The sequence below is a fragment of the Macaca fascicularis genome, chromosome 6 (genome assembly GCF_037993035.2).
Source record: "Macaca fascicularis isolate 582-1 chromosome 6, T2T-MFA8v1.1".
Lineage (NCBI taxonomy): Eukaryota > Metazoa > Chordata > Mammalia > Primates > Cercopithecidae > Macaca > Macaca fascicularis.
Window position 1 is genome coordinate 60,741,942 of NC_088380.1, and position 22,810 is coordinate 60,764,751.

Consider the following 22,810-nt stretch of genomic DNA (forward strand, 5'->3'; position numbering starts at 1 on the left):
GGTTGTCATGTCTTTTTTGTCTCATGTAGTATATACTAGTCTTTGAATTTCATGACCTTAACATTTTAGAATGTGTTGCTAGGTGTTGCCAAATTCCTCTATAGGTTAGAGATTGATTTTTATCCTCTGTGATTACAGGCTAGTTATCCCAGTTTGGGTTTGTTCGCCAATAAGTTATAATTAGATGTTGGCCAAATTTGTTGTTTGGGTTTAATGACCAATTTGGTGCTCTTTCTTGTGCTTTATATAGAGCATGCTACCCTTATGAACTAAGAAGAATAACATTCTCAGATGGTTTCAGTAAATTAAAACCTTATCCTTAAAATGTAAGCCAGTTATCTGCAACACTTCATTTCCAGCCTTCCTGGATAACTTCTGTGTTTGTGTGCAAGTTCCACATGTGACATACATAGCAAGTTATAAGAGAAATAAATAACTGGAGTCCTAAAAGTCTGACATGCAATATTAAAGAGTAATATAGCACTTCTGACTAGGAGTGTTCTACCATGAATTTCAGTTTCTCAAAGGTTTGGGAACTTTCATGTTTCTTTGTTTTATAGACTTGAACCAGCTCCTGATAGAGTGTTTTAAATACAGTGGCTTAGTTGTTGCTTACTCAGAGATAGAATAATAGAATGTTACCCTTAGAAAGGATCTTAGTTATTGTCCAAATGTCTTATTTTACTGAGGCCCAAGGATGTTGATGGCCTGTCCAGAAGAGGTTCGCATAAGTAGCAACAAAAATGGGACTAGAATGAATAGCTTTTTCGCAAAATTGGGGGTGACAGAAATTATAAATTTTAGGTTTTGCTAAGTATCAAAGAATGAACTTCATTATGGAAAGGTTGTTCAAGCATATGAATCGGTATTATTGTGTTACCCTATATTAAAAAATCTTTTTTTTTTTTTTTTTTGAGACGAATCTTGTTCTGTCGCCCAGGCTGGAGTGCAGTGGCGCGATCTCGGCTTACTGCAGGCTGCACCTCCCGGGTTCACGCCATTCTCCTGCCTCAGCCTCCCGAGTAACTGGGACTACCGGCACCCACCACCACACCCGGCTAATTTTTTGTATTTTTAGTGGAGACAGGGTTTCACCGTGTTAGCCAGGATGGTCTCTATCTGCTGACCTTGTAATCCACCAGCCTCGGCCTCCCAAAGTGCAGGGATTACAGGTGTGAGCCGCCGCGCCCGGCCTAAAAATTCTTTAAATAGAACATAAAAGTGTGCAGATTATGGGATGGATTTCTAGAGTATATGAACACATCCATGCAGCCACCATTCTGTGCAAAAAAACAGAATATTACAGAAACCCCTCTGTGCCTCTTAGAAAAATAACTATCCTGAAAACAACATGTGTTCATTTTTTTTGTTTGGGACTGTTATGTAAGTGGAATAATGCAAAATATATTTTTATGTTTGGCTTTGGCTCAAAATTGTTTGCACAATTCATGACTGTAAATGGAGTAGCAGTTCTCAGAGTGTGACTGTTTTGTTATGGGATAAGAGGGGCAAATTCACAATTTTCCAAAAAGTCTATTAAAATATCCTGTCCTTTTTTAGTTACATATCTGTATAAGGCTAGATTTTTCTTCATATGCTTTGACCAAAACAATGTGTCTTAACAAGTTGAATACAGAAACAGGTGAGAGTCCTGCTGTTTCTGTTAAGCCAGACATGAGAAATATATAAATATAAAAACTATGCCATTCTCATTAAAATTTTTTTACAAAATAGTTATTTTTTTACCAAAAATGTTACTCATGTTAATATGTAGTGGTTTTACTATTGCCATTTTAAAGTAAATTAATAAGTATTTAAAAATTTTTTAGTTTTAATATCTAATATTGCAAATATCAATAGATATAACCACATAAACAAAATTCATTAGAGTTTCTCATAACTTTTAAGACTGAGAAAGGATTCTGGAACCAAAACGTTTGAGTCACTGACGTAATATTATTTAATTTACAATTCTGTCATAAGTAATGATGTTGAGCTCCTTTTCATGTGCTTGTTGCCCATTTGAATACCCTCTTTTCTAAAGTGCCCGCTAAGCCCTTTGCTCATTGTTTAACTGGGTTATCTTTTAATAATTGATTTATAGTCCTCACCCCTTATTTTCTGTCCTGGTTAAGAAGTCCGGAAGATAATTTTCTCATTTTATCTTCTGGATTCTTTGTTGTTTTTGCCTTTTCACAGTTAGATCTAAAATTCACATGGAATTGATTTTTGTGTATGATGAAGTAAAGGTCAGATTGAATTCCCCTATGGATATTCAGTGTACCAAACCTTTATTTATTTTTTTGAGACAGTCTCGCTCTGTCTCCCAGGGTGGAGTGCGGTGGCACGATCTCAGCTTATTGCAGCCTCTGCCTCCTGGGTTCAAGCAGTTCTCCTGTCTCAGCCTCTCGAGTAGCTGGGACTACAGGCGTGCGCCATCATACCCAGCTCATTTTTGTATTTTTAGTAGAGATGGGGTTTTGCCACGTTGTTCAGGCTGATCTCTGACCCCTGACCTCAAGTGATCACCCATCTTAGCCTCCCAAAGTGGTTGGATTACAGGTATGAGCCACCGTGCCTGGCTCCAAACATCATTTATTGTCATTACTTTTAACCAGCAAATCTAATCACAGAAAAACATTTTCTTCCAAATAGTAGTATCATGGCTTTAGAGAAAGCATTAAATGTTTGTTAAAGTAACTCATGTTAATGTCTAATGGTGTTTTACTTTACAGTTTTAAAGAAAATATATTTAATAGTTATGTTAATGTGAATTTTAAAATAATTTTAAACCTTCAAAGAAAAATGAAATACAAATGCGGTAGTATTCAGTTTTACTAGGTTAAGGTATTCTGGGCTTTAGCCAGTTGTTTTTTGTAATATTCATCTATTTAAAACATGACTTTCTGTTAGTGGTGTAGAGCAGTATTTTATCATGTTGCCTTTAAAGTAAAAGTGGATATCGCAGAATTCATTCCAAACTATTTACTTTTCAGGAAACGTTTTGATGGTAAATTACAATCAGAATCAACTAATAATGGAAAAAATAAGAGGGATGTAGATTTCGAAGGTACAGATGAACCCGTTTTTGGAAAGAAGCCCAGGATAGAAGAGTCAATAACTGAAGACTTAAGGTAATATTTCCAAAGTCCTAAATGTTAATAACTCATAATTCAGGTGGTTGCATGAGATTTTAAAACTTGTTTCCATGTTGCTACTTAGATATATGCCTGTGTTCAAGAAATGAAGGTACTCTTTCTATTTTTATACAGGCATGTAAATATAGAACACTTACTGAAGTTTGGGGAATTGGAAAGCAATATAGAAAATACTCATCTTTTAATACTTTAGAATCCAGTTTTGAGAAAAAAATCTTAACACCTGATTTTTTTTTTTTAAAGAAATACATTTTCTTTATGTGTTAATGCCTCAGGAAGAGGATAACTGGAAGAGTGGAATAAAAGAAAAAAATAAAGCTAACTCAGTAGAAGGAATAAGTGGGAAGGAACATTAGAGGGAATTAGATTTTCATTGTTGCATGTAAAGTGGCTGTGCATCTCAAGACTCCTGCTATGGTCATCTGTGGCTGGAATTGCTGGTATTTATCTGATGTTGGAAGCTGGAACTTTCTAAATGTTGATGCCAGTACCCTTGGCTGACCTGTTTCCTATTGTGGTAATGATCTTACAACTTTGCTTTTCCCTTCTAATGTGCCATATTCGAACTTGGCACTACCATGAAGAGTTTACAATTTCTGTAGTGTTTTTTTTTTTTTAAACCAGTTAACGTTCGTTATAGTTAGTAAAATTATCTCCTATAAATGGTGATAGATGTGTCACTGGAATATTTAAGATGCTTCGTTTTCCCAGGCTACTATAATAAGTTACAAAATAATATTTTGTAGTTTAAAGTCATTGTTACTTGTTTGTAACTTTTGAGTTTGTCCAAAGTAGTAGTATTGACTTAAATCTCAGAAGTACAGTAAGATAATGAATCTAGCACAGAAATACATCTATTTTTCTTCAGTTTATTCAGTTTTGCCTTTTCAGAGTCTAAACAGATGAGCATAATGTAGGATTTTGATGAGAATAAGGAACTTTTTTTTTTTTTTTGAGGCATTGTCTCACTCTGTCACCCAGGCTGGAGTGCAGTGGTGTGATCATAGCTCACTGCAGTCTAAACCTCCCCAGGGTCAAGTGATTCTCCTGCCTCAACCTCTTGAGTAGCTGGGACTACAGGTGTGTGCCACCACATGTGCTAATTTTTGAGTTTTTTGTAGTGAGGTTTTGCCGTATTGCCCAGGCTGGTCTTGAACTCCTGGGCTCAAGTAATCCACCCACTTCAGCCTCCCAAAGTGTTGGGATAACAGGTGTGAGCCACTGTGCCTGGCCAGGAACACCTCTATAAATAATAGCAACAAATGAATTGGGCTAGTTTATTTTATACTTTCTATTGTGCAATGGTTTATAACCAGCTTATGTTTTGAAGTGGTGACAGTGCTTGGTAGAGGTACTTTTTATTCAAAAGAGTTATTAAAACTAAGCTGACATAATTATTTGAATAATCCTTGGCATTATGTTCTGTATCTGTAATAAAGGATGTTAACTGGTCATTTTTAATTTTCAGGGTGTATTTGCATAATGTGAAAACATTTCTATGTATTCTTAATAGCCAAAGTTTTTCCTGTGTGGAATACTGATGATTGGACATTGTCATTTTCCTTAACAATGCGATGTGAGGCTTATTATCAAATTATAGAAAAGTAATTTATTTTTGTGTAACTTTAAACAATATTTTTTTTAAGTTTGGCAGACCTGATGCCCAGAGTCAAGGTACAATCAGTTGAAACTGTTGAAGGGTGTACACATGAGGTAAGCACAAACAACATACAGAAGGTTAGTGTTATAAATGGGATTTTTCTTTGGACTATCTAGTATGATGATCAGCAGACAGTTTAGCCTTGAGGGCCTTGGAAACAATAAATAGTTTCCATGGGGTACCTAGTGGAAGAGTTGGGGCTTTGTAATTAAACTTGGGTTCAGATCCTCCCCCAGCATTTTTCCTAACTATAATCTTGGGTAAGTTTCTTATTTTAACAACCTTTTTTTTTTTTTTGGCTGAATTTCGCTGTTATCACCCAGGCTGGAGTGCAATGGCACGATCTCGGCTCACTGCAACCTCTGCCTCTTGGGTTCAAGCGATTCTCCTGCCTCAGCCTCCTGGGTAGCTGGGATTACAGGCAGGCACCACCACGCCCGGCTAAATTTTTGTATTTTTAGTAGAGACAGGGTTTCACTCTGTTGGCCAGGCTGATCTCAGACTCCTGACCTCGTGATCCACCTGCCTCAGCCTCCTAAAGTGCTGGGATTACAGGCGTGAGCCACCATGCCAGGCCAATCTTGGGTAAATTTCTTAACTTCTTTGTTTATTAAAAAACATTGTTTTTTTGAAGTTTTTAAATTTGTGATAAAGGGATCTACCTAGTGGTGTGGTTGTGAGGATTATAGAAGTAAATTAGGTAAAGTACCTAGCATAGAGTAGGTGTTTAGAACATTCCTACTCCTAAAGTTAAGTAACAGTGCTACTTTTGAAGGTTCCATGCTATTTCAAGTCTTGCGCCATTGACTGGTAAATTGCAGTTTCTTTGTTCTGCCACAAGATGGTGGTCAGTGATAGCTTGTATCCATTTAGAAGTGAGAATTTATACACATTAGGGACATAATGGAACTATAACACTGTTTTTTTCTCAAAACTTTTTATTATAGTATAAACATTATAGCAAGTTATTTTTATAGGTAATTGGAGAATCTCATTAAAAGTCTATTGAATAAGCAGAGTAATCCAAATTAACAAAAAGGCTTTTGATGTAGGTTTAGAACCTTATCTTTTTTTAAAAAAAACTTTAGATTCAGGAGGTACGTATGCAGGTTTGATTTTTTTTTTTTTTTTTTAAGAGTCTAACTGTGTCGTCCAGGCTGGAGTGCAGTGATGCGATCTCAGCTCACTGCAACCTCCGCATCCCAGACTCAAGCAATCCTTCTGCCTCAGCCTCCCAAGCAGCTGGGATTACAGGTGCATGCCACCACGCCTGGCTAATTTTTTTTATTTTTTAGTTTTTATTTTTATTTTTAGTAGAGACTGAGTTTCACCATGTTGGTCAGGCTGGTCTCAAACTCCTGACTTCAGGTGATCCACCCGTCTTGGCCTCCCAAAGTGCTGGGATTACAGGCGTGAGGCACTGTGCCTAGCCATATGCAGGTTTGTTACATGGGTATATTGTGTGATGCTGAGGTTTGGGCTTCAGTTGAACCTGTCACCCAAATAGTGAACATACTACCCAATAGGTATTAAATAGTTTTTCAACCCTTTCCCACTTTCACTTCCTGCTTTTGGAGTCCTCAGTGTCTATTGTTCCTATGTTTATGTCCATGTGTACCCTATGTTTAGCTTTCACTAAACATAGCAAGAATTATGCAGTATTTGATTTTCTGTTTCTGCATTAAATCACTTAGGATGATGGCCTCCAGCTGCATCCATATTACTGCAAAGGACATGATTTTTAGAAATTTATCTTTTAAAATATTTATTTTTCTACCGAAAGTCTCTTATGTTTTAGAAATAGTACATAGTGTCTGACAGATGCGATGTCCATTTGATCATTCAAGATATGTTAGACCCTATTCAGTTATCTGGGCTTATAAAAGATGGAAAAACATAAACATGACTGGGCGCGGTGGTTCACATCTGTAATCCCAGCACTTTGGGAGGGCGAGGCAGGCAGATTGCCTGAGGTCAGGAGTTTGAGACCAGTCTGGCCGGCATGGTGAAACCCCATCTCTATGAAAAATACAAAAAAAATTAGCTGAGCGTGGTGGTGTGTGCCTGTAATCCCAGCTACTCAGGAGGCTGAGGCAGGGAAATTGTTGAACCAGGGAGGTGGAGGTTGCAGTGAGCTGAGATCGCACCACTGTACTCAAGCCTGGGCAGCAGAGCAAGACTCTGTCTCAAAAATAAATAAATAAATAGATAAATAAATAAATAAACTCTATTTTCAAGAGGTCAAAAGCCCTTTCTGTGCTCCATGATTATCTTTAAGCCCACCGTTTTGTCACTTCTTCTTACTTTCTCAGCAGGGTGACTTTTCCTCTTCACAGGCTTGAGGATATCAAGTTGAAATGTCCTCTGATTATAACCTCCATCACCAAGGCTATTTGCACCTGTCACATTCCCCTTCCAGACTAAGGATGGTTGTTCTGCCAGTGTTGTTGGTTGTATCTTATCCTATCTCCACAAAGACTTTATTTATTTTTAATTATTATACTGTAAGTTCTGGGGTACATGTGCAGAATGTGCAATTTTGTTACATGGGTATACACGTGTCACAGTGGTTTGCTGCACCCATCAACTTGTCAACCTTCGTTAGGTATTTCTCCTAATGCTATCCCTCCCCTAGCCCCCCACCCCTCTACAGGCCCCGGTGTGTGATGTTCCCTGCCCTGTGTCCATGTGATCTCATTGTTCAACTCCCACCTAGGAGTGAGAACATGCAGTGTTTGGTTTTGTGTTCTTGTGATAATTTGCTGAGAATGACGGTTTCCAGCTTCATTCATGTCCCTGCAAAGGACATGAACTCATCACCTTTTATGGCTGCATAGTATTCCATGGTGTATATGTGCCACATTTTCTTTATTCAGTCTGTCATTGATGGACATTTGGCTTGGTTCCAAGTCTTTGCTGTTGTGAATAGTGCCGCAATAAACATACGTATGCGTGTGTTTTTGTAGTAGCATGATTTATAATCCTTTGGGTATATACCCAGTAATGAGATTGCTGGGTCAAATGGTATTTCTAGTTCTAGATCCTTGAGGAATCGCCACACTGCACAAAGACTTTATTAATTTCGTTTTCCCTTAACTATCTCTAGAGTCTCCTTTTTTCTAATTGCCATTCCCTGTCAGCATATGAGCATTCAAAAGTTTCTCTTTTTGTTCTATGTTGTTTTCTACTCACTGTGTTGTTATTCTTCTGTGTTGTAGTAGTTTCAACTTTAATAAATACACAGTTTCTTCAGGGAAATAAACATCAGCTTTCAATTATTACCTGTAGACAGCAAGTAGATGTAATTTTTGAGTGTCGAAACTAGCTTTTTGCCTTGTTCTTAAAGACAGTTATTTGATTTACAGTGTCTGAGACAGTTGAAGTTCATCATTCTAGTTCATCAGTTTTATTTTCCAAACAATCATTCGTTATGGAATGCTAAATACATCAGTTGTCAAATAGTTGGTGAGGTGTTTTGTTTTGTTTTGTTTCTTTTTTACTTTGTTATCAGGTTGCGCTTCCTGCAGATGAAGATTATTTACCACTTAAACCTCGAGTTGGAAAAGCTGCTAAGGTCTGTACTTTGGGTGATACAGTTTATATAGTTTTGTGAGACTCTCTTTTTCTTAAAATTCTTGTTTCAGGCCGGGCGCGGTGGCTCAAGCCTGTAATCCCAGCACTTTGGGAGGCCGAGACGGGCGGATCACGAGGTTGGGAGATCGAGACCATCCTGGCTAACACGGTGAAACCCCGTCTCTACTAAAAAAATACAAAAAACTAGCCGGGCAAGGTGGCGGGCGCCTGTAGTCCCAGCTACTCGGGAGGCTGAGGCAGGAGAATGGCGTAAACCCGGGAGGCGGAGCTTGCAGAGAGCTGAGATCCGGCCACTGCACTCCAGCCTGGGCGACAGAGCGAGACTCCGTCTCAAAAAAAAAAAAAAAAAAAAATTCTTGTTTCAAATGAGATTTTTATATTTCCCAGAACATACATATGTATGTATCAAAAACAAGCCAACCAAAGACAAATATAGTGAGAACGGAATCAGTTAACAGCTATGCTGGAAACCAGCCATCACGTGATGAGATTTTAAAATATTAAAGTTGTGATTCTCAACCTTTTAAAAGAATGTAATGAAAGTTATCAGCCTTTCTACAGAAAAAAATACATGCGTACTAGTTTTTGCCTATAGTTTTAGGGTTTTAACAGGCTTCTAATGAAACCCGAACTCTGCTTTTATTAGACGGGTTTTGAAGGCCTGATAGACCTTAAAAGGCCAAGAAATTTTAAGGTTTAATTTTCCAAGTAATTTTCTGTAAATAAAAAAGGCAGTATGGTAGAGTATGCATAAACTCTTAAAGTCTAATAGATGTAATATTCTGCCTCTACAGAGTGAACTTTACTGAGAGACTTCACTTTTTAGAGCCTCAGAGTTCCTGCCTATGAAAGGAAATAATATCTATGATAGGGGTTGTTGTGAAAATTAGTAATAATATATGGAAAATGTGTTACATAGTGCCTGGCCACAGAGCTTGTTTTTGATAAATGGTAATGATTATTTTGTTATTAATATAATACGTACCAACATAATGTAATAATCGAAAGATTAGAGAGCAGAATTAGCTTCTATGTTGTTTGGCCAAAAATGTAGTTTACTGTTCCTTATTTTCACTAATGTGTAGTATTATGTTTTCTAAATAGAATTATAAAGGAATACTCCCAGAATGCTTTGGGGGGTAGCCTGCTTGTGTTTTGATTTTAAGTATGCTCTGATACGACTAGATGTTTTTATGCAGATACTAATATTTTGTTTTTACAGGAATACCCATTCATTCTTGATGCTTTTCAAAGAGAAGCCATTCAGTGTGTTGACAATAATCAGTCTGTTCTAGTATCTGCACATACATCAGCGGGAAAAACAGTATGCGCCGAGTGAGTAGCTTTCTTTTTAAAATCACTTTGTGTCTTATTTCACTCTTTAGAAGTTTCTTTTTTGTTGTTTGTTTAATTTCTGCAAGTAAAGATGGTTTTACTTGTCCCTTTTGAACAATGTCTTGTCTTATTGAACCTTTAATATAGTGTTTAATTGAAGTAATAAAAGAGGACATTCTTTTCTTGTTCCTCATATTAGGAGAAAAACACTCAGGCTTTCATTATTAAGCATGATATTACCTGTTGGTTTTTCACAGATGCTTTTTATTTATCAGTTTGAGGAACTTCTGTTCCTAGTTTGCAGAGATTTTGTTTGCGTATGTATGTATGTCTGTGTGTATAAAATATTTAGATACTAGATTTTGTCAAGTGCTTTTTTTGCATCTATTGACGTGATTTTTTTTTTTTCTTCTGTGCAGTCATGGCTCGCTGCAGCCTTGACCTCTGGGCTCGGGCAATCTGCCTGCCTCAGCCTCCCTAGTAGATGGTACTAAAAGCATGCACCATCACACCTGTCTAATTTTTTATTTTTGTTGAGAGACAACACAGGGTCTCACGCTCAAACAGGCTGGTCTCAAACTCCTGGGGTCAAGCAGTCGTCCCACCTTGGCCTCCCAAATTGCTGGGATTACAGGCATGAGCTACTATGCCTGGCCATGTTTTTGATATGTTTCTTAAATAATAATATGTTTCTTAAATAATTTGACATGTCTGATAAGTGACGTTTGATCTTGTTTTCTGTACAGCATCATTTCCCTTTTATCTGAAGAAATGCCTTTAGCATTTTATTATAGTGCAGTTCTACTGATGAGAAAATCTTTTACTTTTTTATTTTTGAGAGGTATTTTCCTTTGGTATAGAATTGTAATTTTCTTTTAAGACTGGCTTTTGACTTGCATAGTTTATGACAAGAAATCCCAGTATACCTTTGATCCTCTGTACATAATGTGTCTTTTTTCCTCTGGCTGCTTTTAATATTTATTTTGATCATTGATTTTAAGCAGTTTGTTTTTTATGTACCTTGTTGTTATTTTTGCATTTTTTTTCTTGTCTTAGGGTTTTTTTTGCAGTCCTCAGTGCTCTTGTTCAAGGACTCTATATTGGGCCACTTAAAGTTGTCTCAATACTCACTGATACTATATTCATTTTTTTTTTCTTTTGAGTTTCAGTTTTGGGTCATTTTTGATGCAATGTCTTTAAATTTATTAATCTTTGCTTCTAAATTTTCAAATCTGCTGTTAATCTCATTGAGTGCTGCTTTTTTTTTTTTTTTTTTTTTTTTTTTTTGAGGCAGGGTCTTGCTCTGTCACCCAGGCTGGAGTGCAGTGGCACAAATACAGCTCATTTGCATTCTCAAACTTCTGGGCGCAGGCAGTCCAACTCAGCCTCCCGAGTAGCTGGGACCGCAGGCATGCGCCACCATGACTGGCTAAGTTTTTGATAATTTGTGGGGATGAAATCTTGCTATGTTGCCTACACTGGTCTCAAACTCCTGGGCTCAGGTGATTATCCTGCCTTGGTCTCCCAAAGTGCTGGGCTTACAGGCATGAACTGAATGCATTTTTCATCTCAGATATTATATTTTCTTTGCTAGAAGTTCAGTTTATTTTTGTTTTCTTCCATGTCTTAGCTTTTTTTAGCTTCCTTTTTTTCTTAATGTTTTCTTCTATTTCTAGTTTATAGAAATGCAATCCTATCTTCTTGAACAGATAGGGTACAGTTACAAAAACTTTAAATGTCCTTGTTACTATTTTTATCTGTGTTATTTCCTGGTCTCATTGATGGGTTGACTTTCCTGCTTCTTTGGTTTTTTTTTTTTTTTAATCACTGACTTCTTGATTATAATGTGACTGAGATAGTTTTTTTTTTTTTTCCCTCATGTTTCTTATACTTGAGTTTGTAGGGTTTCTTAGATGTGTGGATTTGTTATAGTTTTCATTAAATTGGGGGAAATTTCAGACATTTTTTACTGCAAATATTGCCCTTACCTTTATTTCTTTGAGGACTCTGGTTATACTTACATCAGGCCCCTTTAAGTTGTTCACAGCCCACTGAAGCTGTGCTTATTTATTATAATTTTATTTTTGGTTTCTGTGTTTCATTTTGGATAGTTTCTATTGCTGTGACTTCAGGTTTATTCACTGTTTTTTTTTTTAATTGCAATGTCTTAATCTGCTTTTAATACTAGCCAGTGTGTTTTTTAACCTCAGACACTTAAGAGTTTTCATCTGTAAAATTTTGATTTGGGTCTTTTGGTGTTTTCCGTTTTTTTACTTAACATGCTGTTTAATTTTCCTCAACTTTCTTGAGCATATAGAGTATTGTTATAGTAACTTTTAATATCCTTGTTTACTAATTCTATCATCTGTCTCATTTTTGGATCTGATTTTATTGATTTTTAAAAAAATTTTATTATAGACTGTGTTTTCCTGCATGTTGACGTACCTGATACTTTTTTATTGCATGCCAAAACGTGAGTTTTACCTTGTTGGGTACTGAATACTTTTGCATTTTTGTACATATTTATGAGATTTGATCTGAGGTATAATTAAGTTGCTTGGAAAAAATATCCTTTTGAGGCTTACTTTTATGACTTTTTTAGGCGTGACTAGAATAGTGTTTAGCTAGGGCTGATTTTCCCCACTACTTAGTCAGTATTTTTCTCAGTATTCTATGCAGTGTCTTGTGAATTCTGAGGTTTTCCATTCTAGCTGGTGGGAAACCACATTTCTGCCAGTCATGTATAAGAATTGATAATTTTTATCTTTTCTCCTCTTGATTGGTTTTTCCCTGGCCTCAGATAATTTCTTAAGACTTATTCACAGATCATTACTACCTGGAGACTTGCAGATGCTCACCAGATTTTCAGAGCCTTCTCTTTGCAGTTGTCTTCTCTGGTATTCTGCCCTGCAAACTCCAGCTCCCTTTCCTTCACACACTACGATCTTGGTCTGTTCAACTTAGGGAAACTTCCAGGGTTTACCTTGGTTCCCCATCTTAGAACTGCAGTTTGGAAAATCTAGGCAGTAATTTTGGATTACCTACTTTGTTTTCTGTCTCTCGGGGTGTACTGTTCTTATATCCAGTGTATGAAACCACTGTTTCATATATTTTGTTCTGTTTATCATTGTTTCAGGTGAGTGGGTAAAGCCAGTTTCTATTACTCCATCTTGGTGTAAGTGGATGTTTTCTGTGTTGTTTTTAGTGTACATTATGTATTACTACAGTAGTTCACGTATTTTGGTAGGTTCCTGTTCTTGTAAAATATATTTGATAACCAAGATTGTGTAGTCTTGCTACTCAAAGTATAGTCCTTGATAATACCTGGGAACTTGTTAGGCAGAATCTCTAGCCCCACCCTGTAACTGCTGCTTCAGAATCTACATTTTAATAAGATCACCAGGTGATGAATATTAATGTTTGATAGGCACTGGACCATTCTAAAAGTGGATGGATGGTGCTCATTGATGTGGATGGCATTTTGCAATCTCTTGTAGATTGACTCTTTTGGTTTAACTTTTACAATTTATAACATATTTCTCTATGACTTTTCCAGTGGAGTAGCTGAATTAGGTACTCTTAACAGGAGATAAAGAGTAAAGAAGACTATAGAGAAAAGAAACATAAAAAATGGCACCAATCATCCTGTTCATCAGCCATTTCACCTTGGCATGGTGGTTGTCTTGGTCTATTTTCTGTTGCTATATTCTGCTATAACAGAATACCACAGACTGGGTAATTTATAAAGAAAGGAAGTTTATTTAGCTCATAGTTCTGGAAGCTGAGAAAACCAAGAACATGACACAGGCCTCTGGCGAGAGTCATCCCATGGCAAGAAAGGGAGAGGAAATCGGGCCGAACTTGTCCTTTTAACTGGGGCCCATCCCCTTGATAATCCCCTCCCAAGATAATATAATTAGTATATTCATGAAGATGGAGCTTTCGTGACCTCATCACCTCTTAAAGGCCCTACTTCCAAATACCATTACTTTGGCAATTAAATTTCTACATACATTTTGTAGGGGCCATTTAAATCATAGCAGTGGTCAGAATAATTCATGAATCCTGGAATATTTTTTTCCTTATCTGGTTATCTTATTTATTATTAGTTCCTTCCAGACCTTGGCTTATCAGATCATTGTATTATTAATTCCTAATTCCGTCATCTGTCTCATTTTCAGATTTGTTTTTATTGATTTTTTTTCCCTTGTCATTACAGGTTATATTTTCCTGCTTCTTTGCATACCTTGCACTTTTTTATTGATACTAAAACACTGTGAATTTTACCTTGTTGGGTGCTGAATAATTTTGTATTCCTGGTCAGGGCTTATCTGGTCACTGTATTCATTCCTTTCAGACCTTGACTTAGCTGTGTAAGTCTCAGTTTTTCTCTTTGTTGAGTTAGAGGAGTGAAGTTTGTTATCTTATACTGTCATCTCAGCAGTATCAGCCAGTTGCAGAGTAGTCTTTATCTGTTTCTCGGCCTTAAACACATTATGGTTCTCTATCACCCTAGTTATGTTCCGTGGAATTTCTTAAGAGTCCACTCCTGTTCAGAAGGTGCTTAAGTCACAAACCAGTTTCCTCCTAAGGCACAGGTATAGAAGAAGAGGTTTGACTACTCTTAGTTCAATTATTTTTTCACTTAGAGAAACTAATTTAATTGCAGTATGTTTGGTGCTTTATGCATTTAAAGCCAGCATATGTATACTAATTCAAATTTTGGCCATTAGTGTAACCTTGCTTTCATTTTTCCTACAAGAGGAGAGATTTTTCTGAAGAGGAAGTTTTCATATAGATATACTGAAACCTGCTCTAAAACTTGGGCTAGGAAATCATAAAGAGAATTTAAGAAATTCACCAGGATTGTAGATACTTGAAAACCCATTGAGGTTTGCTGTGGAAAACAGTCTGGCAGTTCTTCAAAAAGTTACATGTAGAATTATCATATGACCCAGCAATTCTACTCCTAGATTTGTACCCCCCAAATAATTGATAACAGGTACCTAAACGAATCTTCACAGCAGCACTATTCACAATAGCCAGAAGGTAGAAACAATCCAGATGTCCATCAGTGAATGATGAATGGATAAATAAGTTGTGGTATATCCAAACAGTGGAATATTACTCAGCCATAAAAAGGAATGAAGTGCTGATACATGCTTAAAAACATTATGCCTACTAAAAGAAGTTGGAGTCAAAAAATTGCTTTATTGTATGATTCCATTTATGTGAAATATCCAGAATAGGTAAATCCATAGAGAAATAAAGCATATTGGTGGGGGCCAGGGAATGGTGAGAGGAGGGGAGTAAAGAATAACTGCTTAGTGAGTACAGAGTGTTTTGGGAGATGATTAAAGTACTGGAATTAGATGGAAGTACTGGTTGTGTAACACTATGAATGTACTAAATGCCACTGAAATATACACTTTAAAATGGTTAATTTTATGTTATGTGAATTTCACTTCAATAAAAAGTAAACCTGATTAGGTACATAATTGTATATGCACACCAGATGTTACAATTTCAAGGAGTGGTTCGTGGATCTCACATAAAGATTTTCCCTAGTAATTAAAGGACTTTAGGTAAACTCCTACTTCAGCTCTTAACTGTAGCAGGGTACAACATTTTATTTATAAACCTGCTACTAGGACTAACATGTTGGTATCAGGTTGTTTAGGTATGTAAACCAAATACTTTTTCTGACACTGCTGATTTTTTTATTCTGTGTGAATAGCTTTATTATATAATTTACTTACCATTAAATTTGTCTATCATAAATATGTAGTTGAGTGAGTTTTAGTAAATCGGTACAATTGTGCACCCTTACCAGTTTTAAAAAACATCTATTCAGTTCTCTTGTGTGTGTTTGCATTCAAACCCATTCCTATCTCTAGCCACAGGCAAACACTGATCATCTTTTGGCCATTATAATACTGATGTAAAAACATTCATGTGTAAGTCTTTAAGTGGACCTGTGTTTTCATTTCTCTTAGGTAAGGTAGATACCTAGGAATGTAATTGCTGTATTTTATGGAAAATATGTATTTAACTGTTGAGGAGACTGCTGAACTATTTTTTAATGTGGTTGTACCATTTTATATTCCTACCAGAAATGTATGAGGGTGCCAGTTTCTCTGCATCCTTGCCTACTCTTGGTATTGTCTTTTTTTATTATACCCATTTCAGTGATGTCACAGAGTAGTTTTAATGTGCATTTCTGTGATGACTAAGGATGTTAAGCATCATTTCATGTTTATCATTGCTTTATATATCTTTGAATTGTTTATTTCAGTCTTGCTGATGTATTAAATTGGGTTGTTGGTCTTAATTGCATTGTAAGAATTCTTTATTAGCATACAAGTTTTTTTAAAAGCAGAGGTGATTTATAAGTATGTTTTTCATTCTGTGACTTGTCTCAGTTTTCTTGATGACTATCTTTTGTAGAGAAAGCATTTTAATTTAAATGTTTAATTTCTTAATATTTTATAGAGTGATCATACAATTGGTATACCTAAGAATTACCTAATTGTGATTTTGCCTATCCCAAAATCACAAATATTTTCTTCTTCATTTTCCTTTTGCAATTTCATAGTATTAGCTCTTCCATTTAGATCTGTGATTCTTCTCAAGTTAGTTTTCCTGTAAGATGTGAGGAAAGGGTCTCAATTTACCTTTTTGTATTTGGATATACAATTGTTCCAATTGAAAGTACTATCTTTTCCCATTGAATTGAATTCTGAGTAAATTACCCGTAAATTGTGTTGGATTATTTCTGGACTTTCTGTTATGTCTTTACACTAGTACGCTATTTTGATTACTGTGGCTTTATAGTAGGTATTGATATTAGGTAATGAGAATCTTATAACTTCATTCTTTCTAAAAACTGGGCACTTCTAGGTCTTTTGTATTTCCAATAGCATTTTAAGATTAGCTTGTGAATTTCCAACCAGAAAGCCCATTTTCATTTTGATAGGGATTTTATTGAACTTATAAATTAATTTGGGGAAAATTATCATTTTAACAATACTGACTCTTTCAATCCATGAAAATGGTATATTTCTCCATTATGTAGGTCAACTTTAATTTCTGTTAGCAACATTTTGCAGTTTTCAGTGTATAGGTATTATACATGTTTTCTTAAACCTGTTCCCAAGTATTTCTGTTTATGCTATTGTGAATCACATTTTTTCTTTTTTTTTTTGTATTTTTTTTTTTTTTAATACTTTAAGTTCTAGGGTATGTATGCACAACGTGCAAGTTTGTTACATAAGTATACATGTGCCATGTTGGTGTGCTGCACCCATTAACTCGTCATTTACATTAGGTATATCTCCTAATGCTCTCCCTCCTCCTTCCACCCTCCCCACAATAGGCCCCGGTATGTGATGCTCCCCTTCCTGTGTCCAAGTGATCTCATTGTTCAATTCCCACCTATGAGTGAGAACATGCGGTGTTTGGTTTTCTGTTCTTGCGATAGTTTGCTGAGAATGATGGTTTCCAGCTGCATCCATGTCCCTACAAAGGACACAAACTCATCCTTTTTTAAAACGGCTCCTTAGTATTCCATGATTAGTATATGTGCCACATCTTCTTAATCCGGTCTGTCACTGATGGACATTTGGGTTGATTCCAAGTGTTTGCTATTGTGAATAGTGCTGCAGTAAACTCACGTGTGCATGTGTCTTTATAGCAGCATGATTTATAATCCTTTGAGTATATACCCAGTAATGGGATGGCTGAGTCAAATGGTGTTTCTAGTTCTAGATCCTTGAGGAATCGCCATACTGTTTTCCATAATGGTTGAACTAGTTTACAGTCCCACCAACAGTGTAAAAGTGTTCCTATTTCTCCACATCCTCTCCAGCACCTGTTGTTTCCTGACTTCTTAATGATTGCCATTCTAACTGGTGTGAGATGGTGTCTCATTGTGGTTTTGATTTGCATTTCTCTGATGGCCAGTGATGATGAGCATTTTTTCATGTGTCTGTTGGCTGTATGAATGTCTTCTTTTGCGAAGTGTCTGTTCCTATCCTTTGCCCACTTTTTGATGGGGTTGTTTATTTTTTTCTTGTAAATTTGTTTGAATTCTTTGTAGATTCTGGATATTAGCCCTTTGTCAGATGAGTAGATTGCAAAAATATTCTCCCATTCTGTAGGTTGCCTGTTCACTCTGATGGTAGTTTCTTTTGCTGTGCAGAAGCTCTTTAGTTTCATTAGATCCCGTTTGTCAATTTTGGCTTTTGTTGCCATTGCTTTTGGTGTTTTAGACCTGAAGTCCTTGGCCATGCCTTTATCCTGAATGGTATTACCTAGGTTTTCTTCTAGAGTTTTTATGGTTTTAGGTCTAACATTTAAGTCTCTAATCCATCTTGAATTGATTTTTGTGTAAGGAGTAAGGAAAGGATCCAGTTTCAGCTTTCTACTTATGGCTAGCCAATTTTCCCAGCACCATTTATTAAATAGGGAATCCTTTCCCCATTTCTTGTTTTTGTCAGGTTTGTCAAAGATCAGATGGTTGTAGATGTGTGTTATTATTTCTGAGGGCTCTGTTCTGTTCCATTGGTCTATATCTCTGTTTTGGTACCAGTACCATGCTGTTTTGGTTACTGTAGCCTTGTAGTGTATTTTCAAGTCAGGTAGCGTGATGCCTCCAGCTTTGTTCTTTTGGCTTAGGATGGTCTTGGCAATGCGGGGTCTTTTTTGGTTCCATGTAAACTTTAAAGCAATTTTTTCCAATTCTGTGAAGAAAGCCATTGGTAGCTTAATGGGGATGGCATTGAATCTATCAATTACCTTGGGCAGTATGGCCATTTTCACAATATTGATTCTTCCTATCCATGAGCATGGTATGTTCTTCCATTTGTTTGTGTCCTCTTATTTCACTGAGCAGTGGTTTGTACTTCTCCTTGAAGAGGTCCTTTACATCTCTTGAAAGTTGGATTCCTAGGTATTTTATTCTCTTTGAAGCAATTGTGAATGGGAGTTCATTCATGATTTGGCTCCCTGTTTGTCTGTTACTGGTGTATAAGAATGCTTGTGATTTTTGCACATTGATTTTGTATCCTGAGACTTTGCTGAAGTTGCTTATCAGCTTAAGGAGATTTGGGGCTGAGACGATGGGGTTTTCTAAATATATAATCATGTCATCTGCAAACAGGGACAATTTGACTTCTTTTCCTAACTGAATACCCTTGATTTCTTTCTCTTGCCTGATTGCCCTAGCCAGAACTTCCAACACTATGTTGAATAGGAGTGGTGAGAGAGGGCATCCCTGTCTTGTGCCAGTTTTCAAAGGGAATACTTCCAGTTTTTGCCCTTTCAGTATGATATTGGCTGTGGGTTTGTCATAAATAGCCCTTATTATTTTGAGATACGTTCCATCAATACCAGATATATTGAGAGTTTTTAGCATGAAGGGCTGTTGAATTTTGTCAAAGGCCTTTTCTTCATGTATTGAGATAATCATGTGGTTTTTGTCTTTGGTTCTGTTTATATGCTGGATTACATTTATTGATTTGCGTATGTTGAACCAGCCTTGCATCCCAAGGATGAAGCCCACTTGATCATGGTGGATAAGCTTTTTGATGTGCTGCTGGATTCGGTTTGCCAGTATTTTATTGAGGATTTTTGCATCGATGTTCATCAGGGATATTGGTCTAAAATTCTCTGTTTTTGTTGTGTCTCTGCCAGGCTTTGGTATCAGGATGATGTTGGCCTCATAAAATGAGTTAGGGAGGATTCCCTCTTTTTCTATTGATTGGAATAGTTTCAGAAGGAATGGTACTAGCTCCTCCTTGTACCTCTGGGAGAATACGGCTGTGAATCCATCTGGTCCCGGCCTTTTTTTGGTTGGTAGGCTATTAATTATTGCCTCAATTTCAGAGCCTGCTATTGGTCTATTCAGGGATTCAACTTCTTCCTGGTTTAGTCTTCGGAGAGTGTAAGTGTCCAGGAAATTATCCATTTCTTCAAGGTTTTCTAGTTTATTTGCGTAGAGGTGTTTATAGTATTCTCTGATGGTAGTTTGTATTTCTGTGGGGTTGGTGGTGATATCCCCTTTATTGTTTTTTATTGCATCTATTTGATTCTTCTCTCTTTTCTTCTTTATTAGTCTTGCTAGCGGTCTATCATTTTTGTTGACCTTTTCAAAAAACCAACTCCTGGATTCATTGATGTTTTGAGGGTTTTTTGTGTCTCTATCTCCTTCAGTTCTGCTCTGATCTTAGTCATTTCTTGCCTTCTGCTAGCTTTTGAATGTGTTTCCTCTTGCTTCTCTAGTTCTTTTAATTGTGATGTTAGGGTGTTGATTTTAGATCTTTCCTGCTTTCTCTTGTGGGCATTTAGTGCTATAAATTTCCCTCTACACACTGCTTTAAATGTGTCCCAGAGATTCTGGTATGTTGTATCTTTGTCCTCATTGGTTTCAAAGAACATCTTTATGTCTGCCTTAATTTCATTGTGTACCCAGTAGTCATTCAGGAGCATGTTGTTCAGTTTCCATGTAGTTGAGCGATTTTGATTGAGTTTTTTAGTCCTGAGTTCTAGTTTGATTGCACTGTGGTCTGAGAGATAGTTTGTTATAATTTCTGTTCTTTTACATTTGCTAAGGAGTGCTTTACTTCCAACTATGTGGTCAAATTTTGGAATAAGTGCGATGCGGTGCCGAGAAGAATGTATATTCTGTTGATTTGGGGTGGAGAGTTCTGTAGATGTCTATTAGGTCCGCTTGGTGCAGAGGTAAGTTCAATTCCTGGATATCCTTGTTAACTTTCTGTCTCGTTGATCTGTCTAATATTGACAGTGGGGTGTTGAAGTCTCCCATTATTATTGCATGGGAGTCTAAGTCTCTTTGTATGTCTCTAAGGACTTGCTTTATGAATCTGGGTGCTCCTATATTGGGTGCATATATATTTAGGATAGTTAGCTCTTCTTGATGAATTGATCCCTTTACCCTTATGTAATGGCCTTCTTTGTCTCTTTTGATCTTTGATGGTTTAAAGTCTATTTTATCAGAGACTAGGATTGCAACCCCTGCTTTTTTTTGTTTTCCATTTGCTTGGTAGATCTTCCTCCATCCCTTTATTTTGAGCCTATGTGTGTCTCTGCATGTGAGACTTGTCTCCTGAATACAGCAAACTGATGGGTCTTGACTCTTTATCCAGTTTGTCAGTCTGTGTCTCTTAATTGGGCCATTTAGTTCATTTACATTTAAGGTTAATACTGTTATGTGTGAACTTGATCCTGTCATTATGATATTAGCTGGTTATTTTGCTTGTTAGTTGATGCAGTTTCTTCCTAGCATCGATGGTCTTTACATTTTGGCATGTTTTTGCAATGGCTGGTACCTGTTGTTCCTTTTCATGTTTAGTGCTTCCTTCAGGATCTCTTGTAGGGCAGGCCTGGTGGTGACAAAATCTCTAAGCATTTGCTTGTCTGTAAAGGATTTTATTTCTCCTTCACTTATGAAACCTAGTTTGGCTGGATATGAAATTCTGGGTTGAAAATTCTTTTCTTTAAAAATGTTGAATATTGGCCCCTAGTCTCTTCTGGCTTGTAGAGTTTCTGCTGAGAGATCTGCTGTTATTCTGATGGGCTTCCCTTTGTGGGTAACCCCACCTTTCTCTCTGGCTGCCCTTAATGTGTTTTCCTTCATTTCAACTTTGGTGACTCTGACTATTATGTGTCTTGGAGTTGCTCTTCTCGAGGATTATCTTTGTGGCATTCTCTGTATTTCCTGAGTTTGAATGTTGGCCTGCCTTACTAGGTTGGGGAAGTTCTCCTGGATGATATCCTGCAGAGTGTTTTCCAACTTGAATACATTTTCCCCATCACTTTCAGGCACACCAATCAGACGTAGATTTGGTCTTTTCACATAATCCCATATTTCTTGGAGGCTTTGTTCATTTCTTTTTCCTGTTTTTTCTCTACACTTCTCTACTCGCTTCATTTCATTCATTTGATCTTCAATCACTGATACTCTTTCTTCCGGTTGATCAAGTCGGTTACTGAAGCTTGTGCACTTGTCACGTAGTTCTCATGTCATGGTTTTAATCTCTATCAGTTCGTTTATGGTCTTCTCTGCATTGATTATTCTAGTTATCCATTCTTCCATTCTTTTTTCAAAGTTTTTAGTGTCTTTGCACTGGGTACGTAGTTCCTCCTTTAGCTCTGAGAAGTTTGATCGACTGAAGCCTTCTTCTCTCAACTTGTAAAAGTCATTCTCCATCCAGCTTTGTTCCATTGCTGGTGATGAGCTGCGTTCCTTAGGAGGGGGAGATGCGCTCTGATTTCTTGAATTTCCAGCTTTTCTGCACTGCTTTTTCCCCATCTTCGTGGTTTTATCTGCCTTTGGTCTTTGATGATGGTGACATACTGATGGGATTTTTTTGTGGGTGTCCTTTCTGTTTGTTAGTTTTCCTTCTAACAGTCAGGACCCTCAGCTGCAGATCTGTTGTAGTTTGCTTGAGGTCCACTCCGGACCCGGTTTGCCTGGGTATCAGCAGTAGAGGCTGCAGAATATAGAATATTGCTGAACAGCAAGTGTTGCTGTCTGATTCTTGCTGTGGAAGCTTCGTCTCAGAGGTGTACCCAGCCGTGTGAGGTGTGAGGTGTGGGTCTGCACCTAGTGGGGGATGTCTCCCAGTTAGGCTACTCAGGGGTCAGAGACCCACTTGAGCAGGCGGTCTGTCTGTTCTCAGATCTCAGCCTCCATGCTGGGAGAACCACTGCTCTCTTCAAAGCTGTCAGACAGGGACATTTACATCTGCAGAGGTTTCTGCTGCCTTTTGTTTAGCTATGCCCTGTCCCCAGAGGAGGAGTCTACAGAGGCAGGCAGGCCTCCTTGAGCTGTGGTGGGCTCCACCCAATTCGAGCTTCCCAGCGGCTTTGTTTACCTACTTAAGCCTCAGCAATGGCAGGCGCCCCTCCCCCAGCCTGGCTGCCGCCTTGCAGTTAGATCTCAGACTGCTGTGCTATCAATGAGGGAGGCTCCGTGGGCGTGGGACCCTCTGGGCCAGGTGTGGGATATAATCTCCTGGTGTGCCGTTTGCTAAGACCCTTG

General features: G+C 37.3%; 1 protein-coding gene across 2 annotated transcripts in view; it reads left to right on the top strand.

Annotated features, from left to right (window-relative positions):
* The window catches only part of MTREX (Mtr4 exosome RNA helicase), a 126,356-nt gene that overhangs the window by 11,168 nt on the left and 92,378 nt on the right, over window positions 1-22,810 (top strand). Inside the window, exons 2-5 of one of the 2 annotated variants that reach the window (XM_005556905.5) lie at window positions 2,997-3,134; window positions 4,805-4,871; window positions 8,330-8,392; window positions 9,635-9,747. In XM_005556905.5, the coding sequence (XP_005556962.1) occupies window positions 2,997-3,134; window positions 4,805-4,871; window positions 8,330-8,392; window positions 9,635-9,747 (381 nt within the window). The remainder of the gene's footprint in view (window positions 1-2,996; window positions 3,135-4,804; window positions 4,872-8,329; window positions 8,393-9,634; window positions 9,748-22,810) is intronic. The other variant, XM_045393716.3, reaches the window with a different exon arrangement.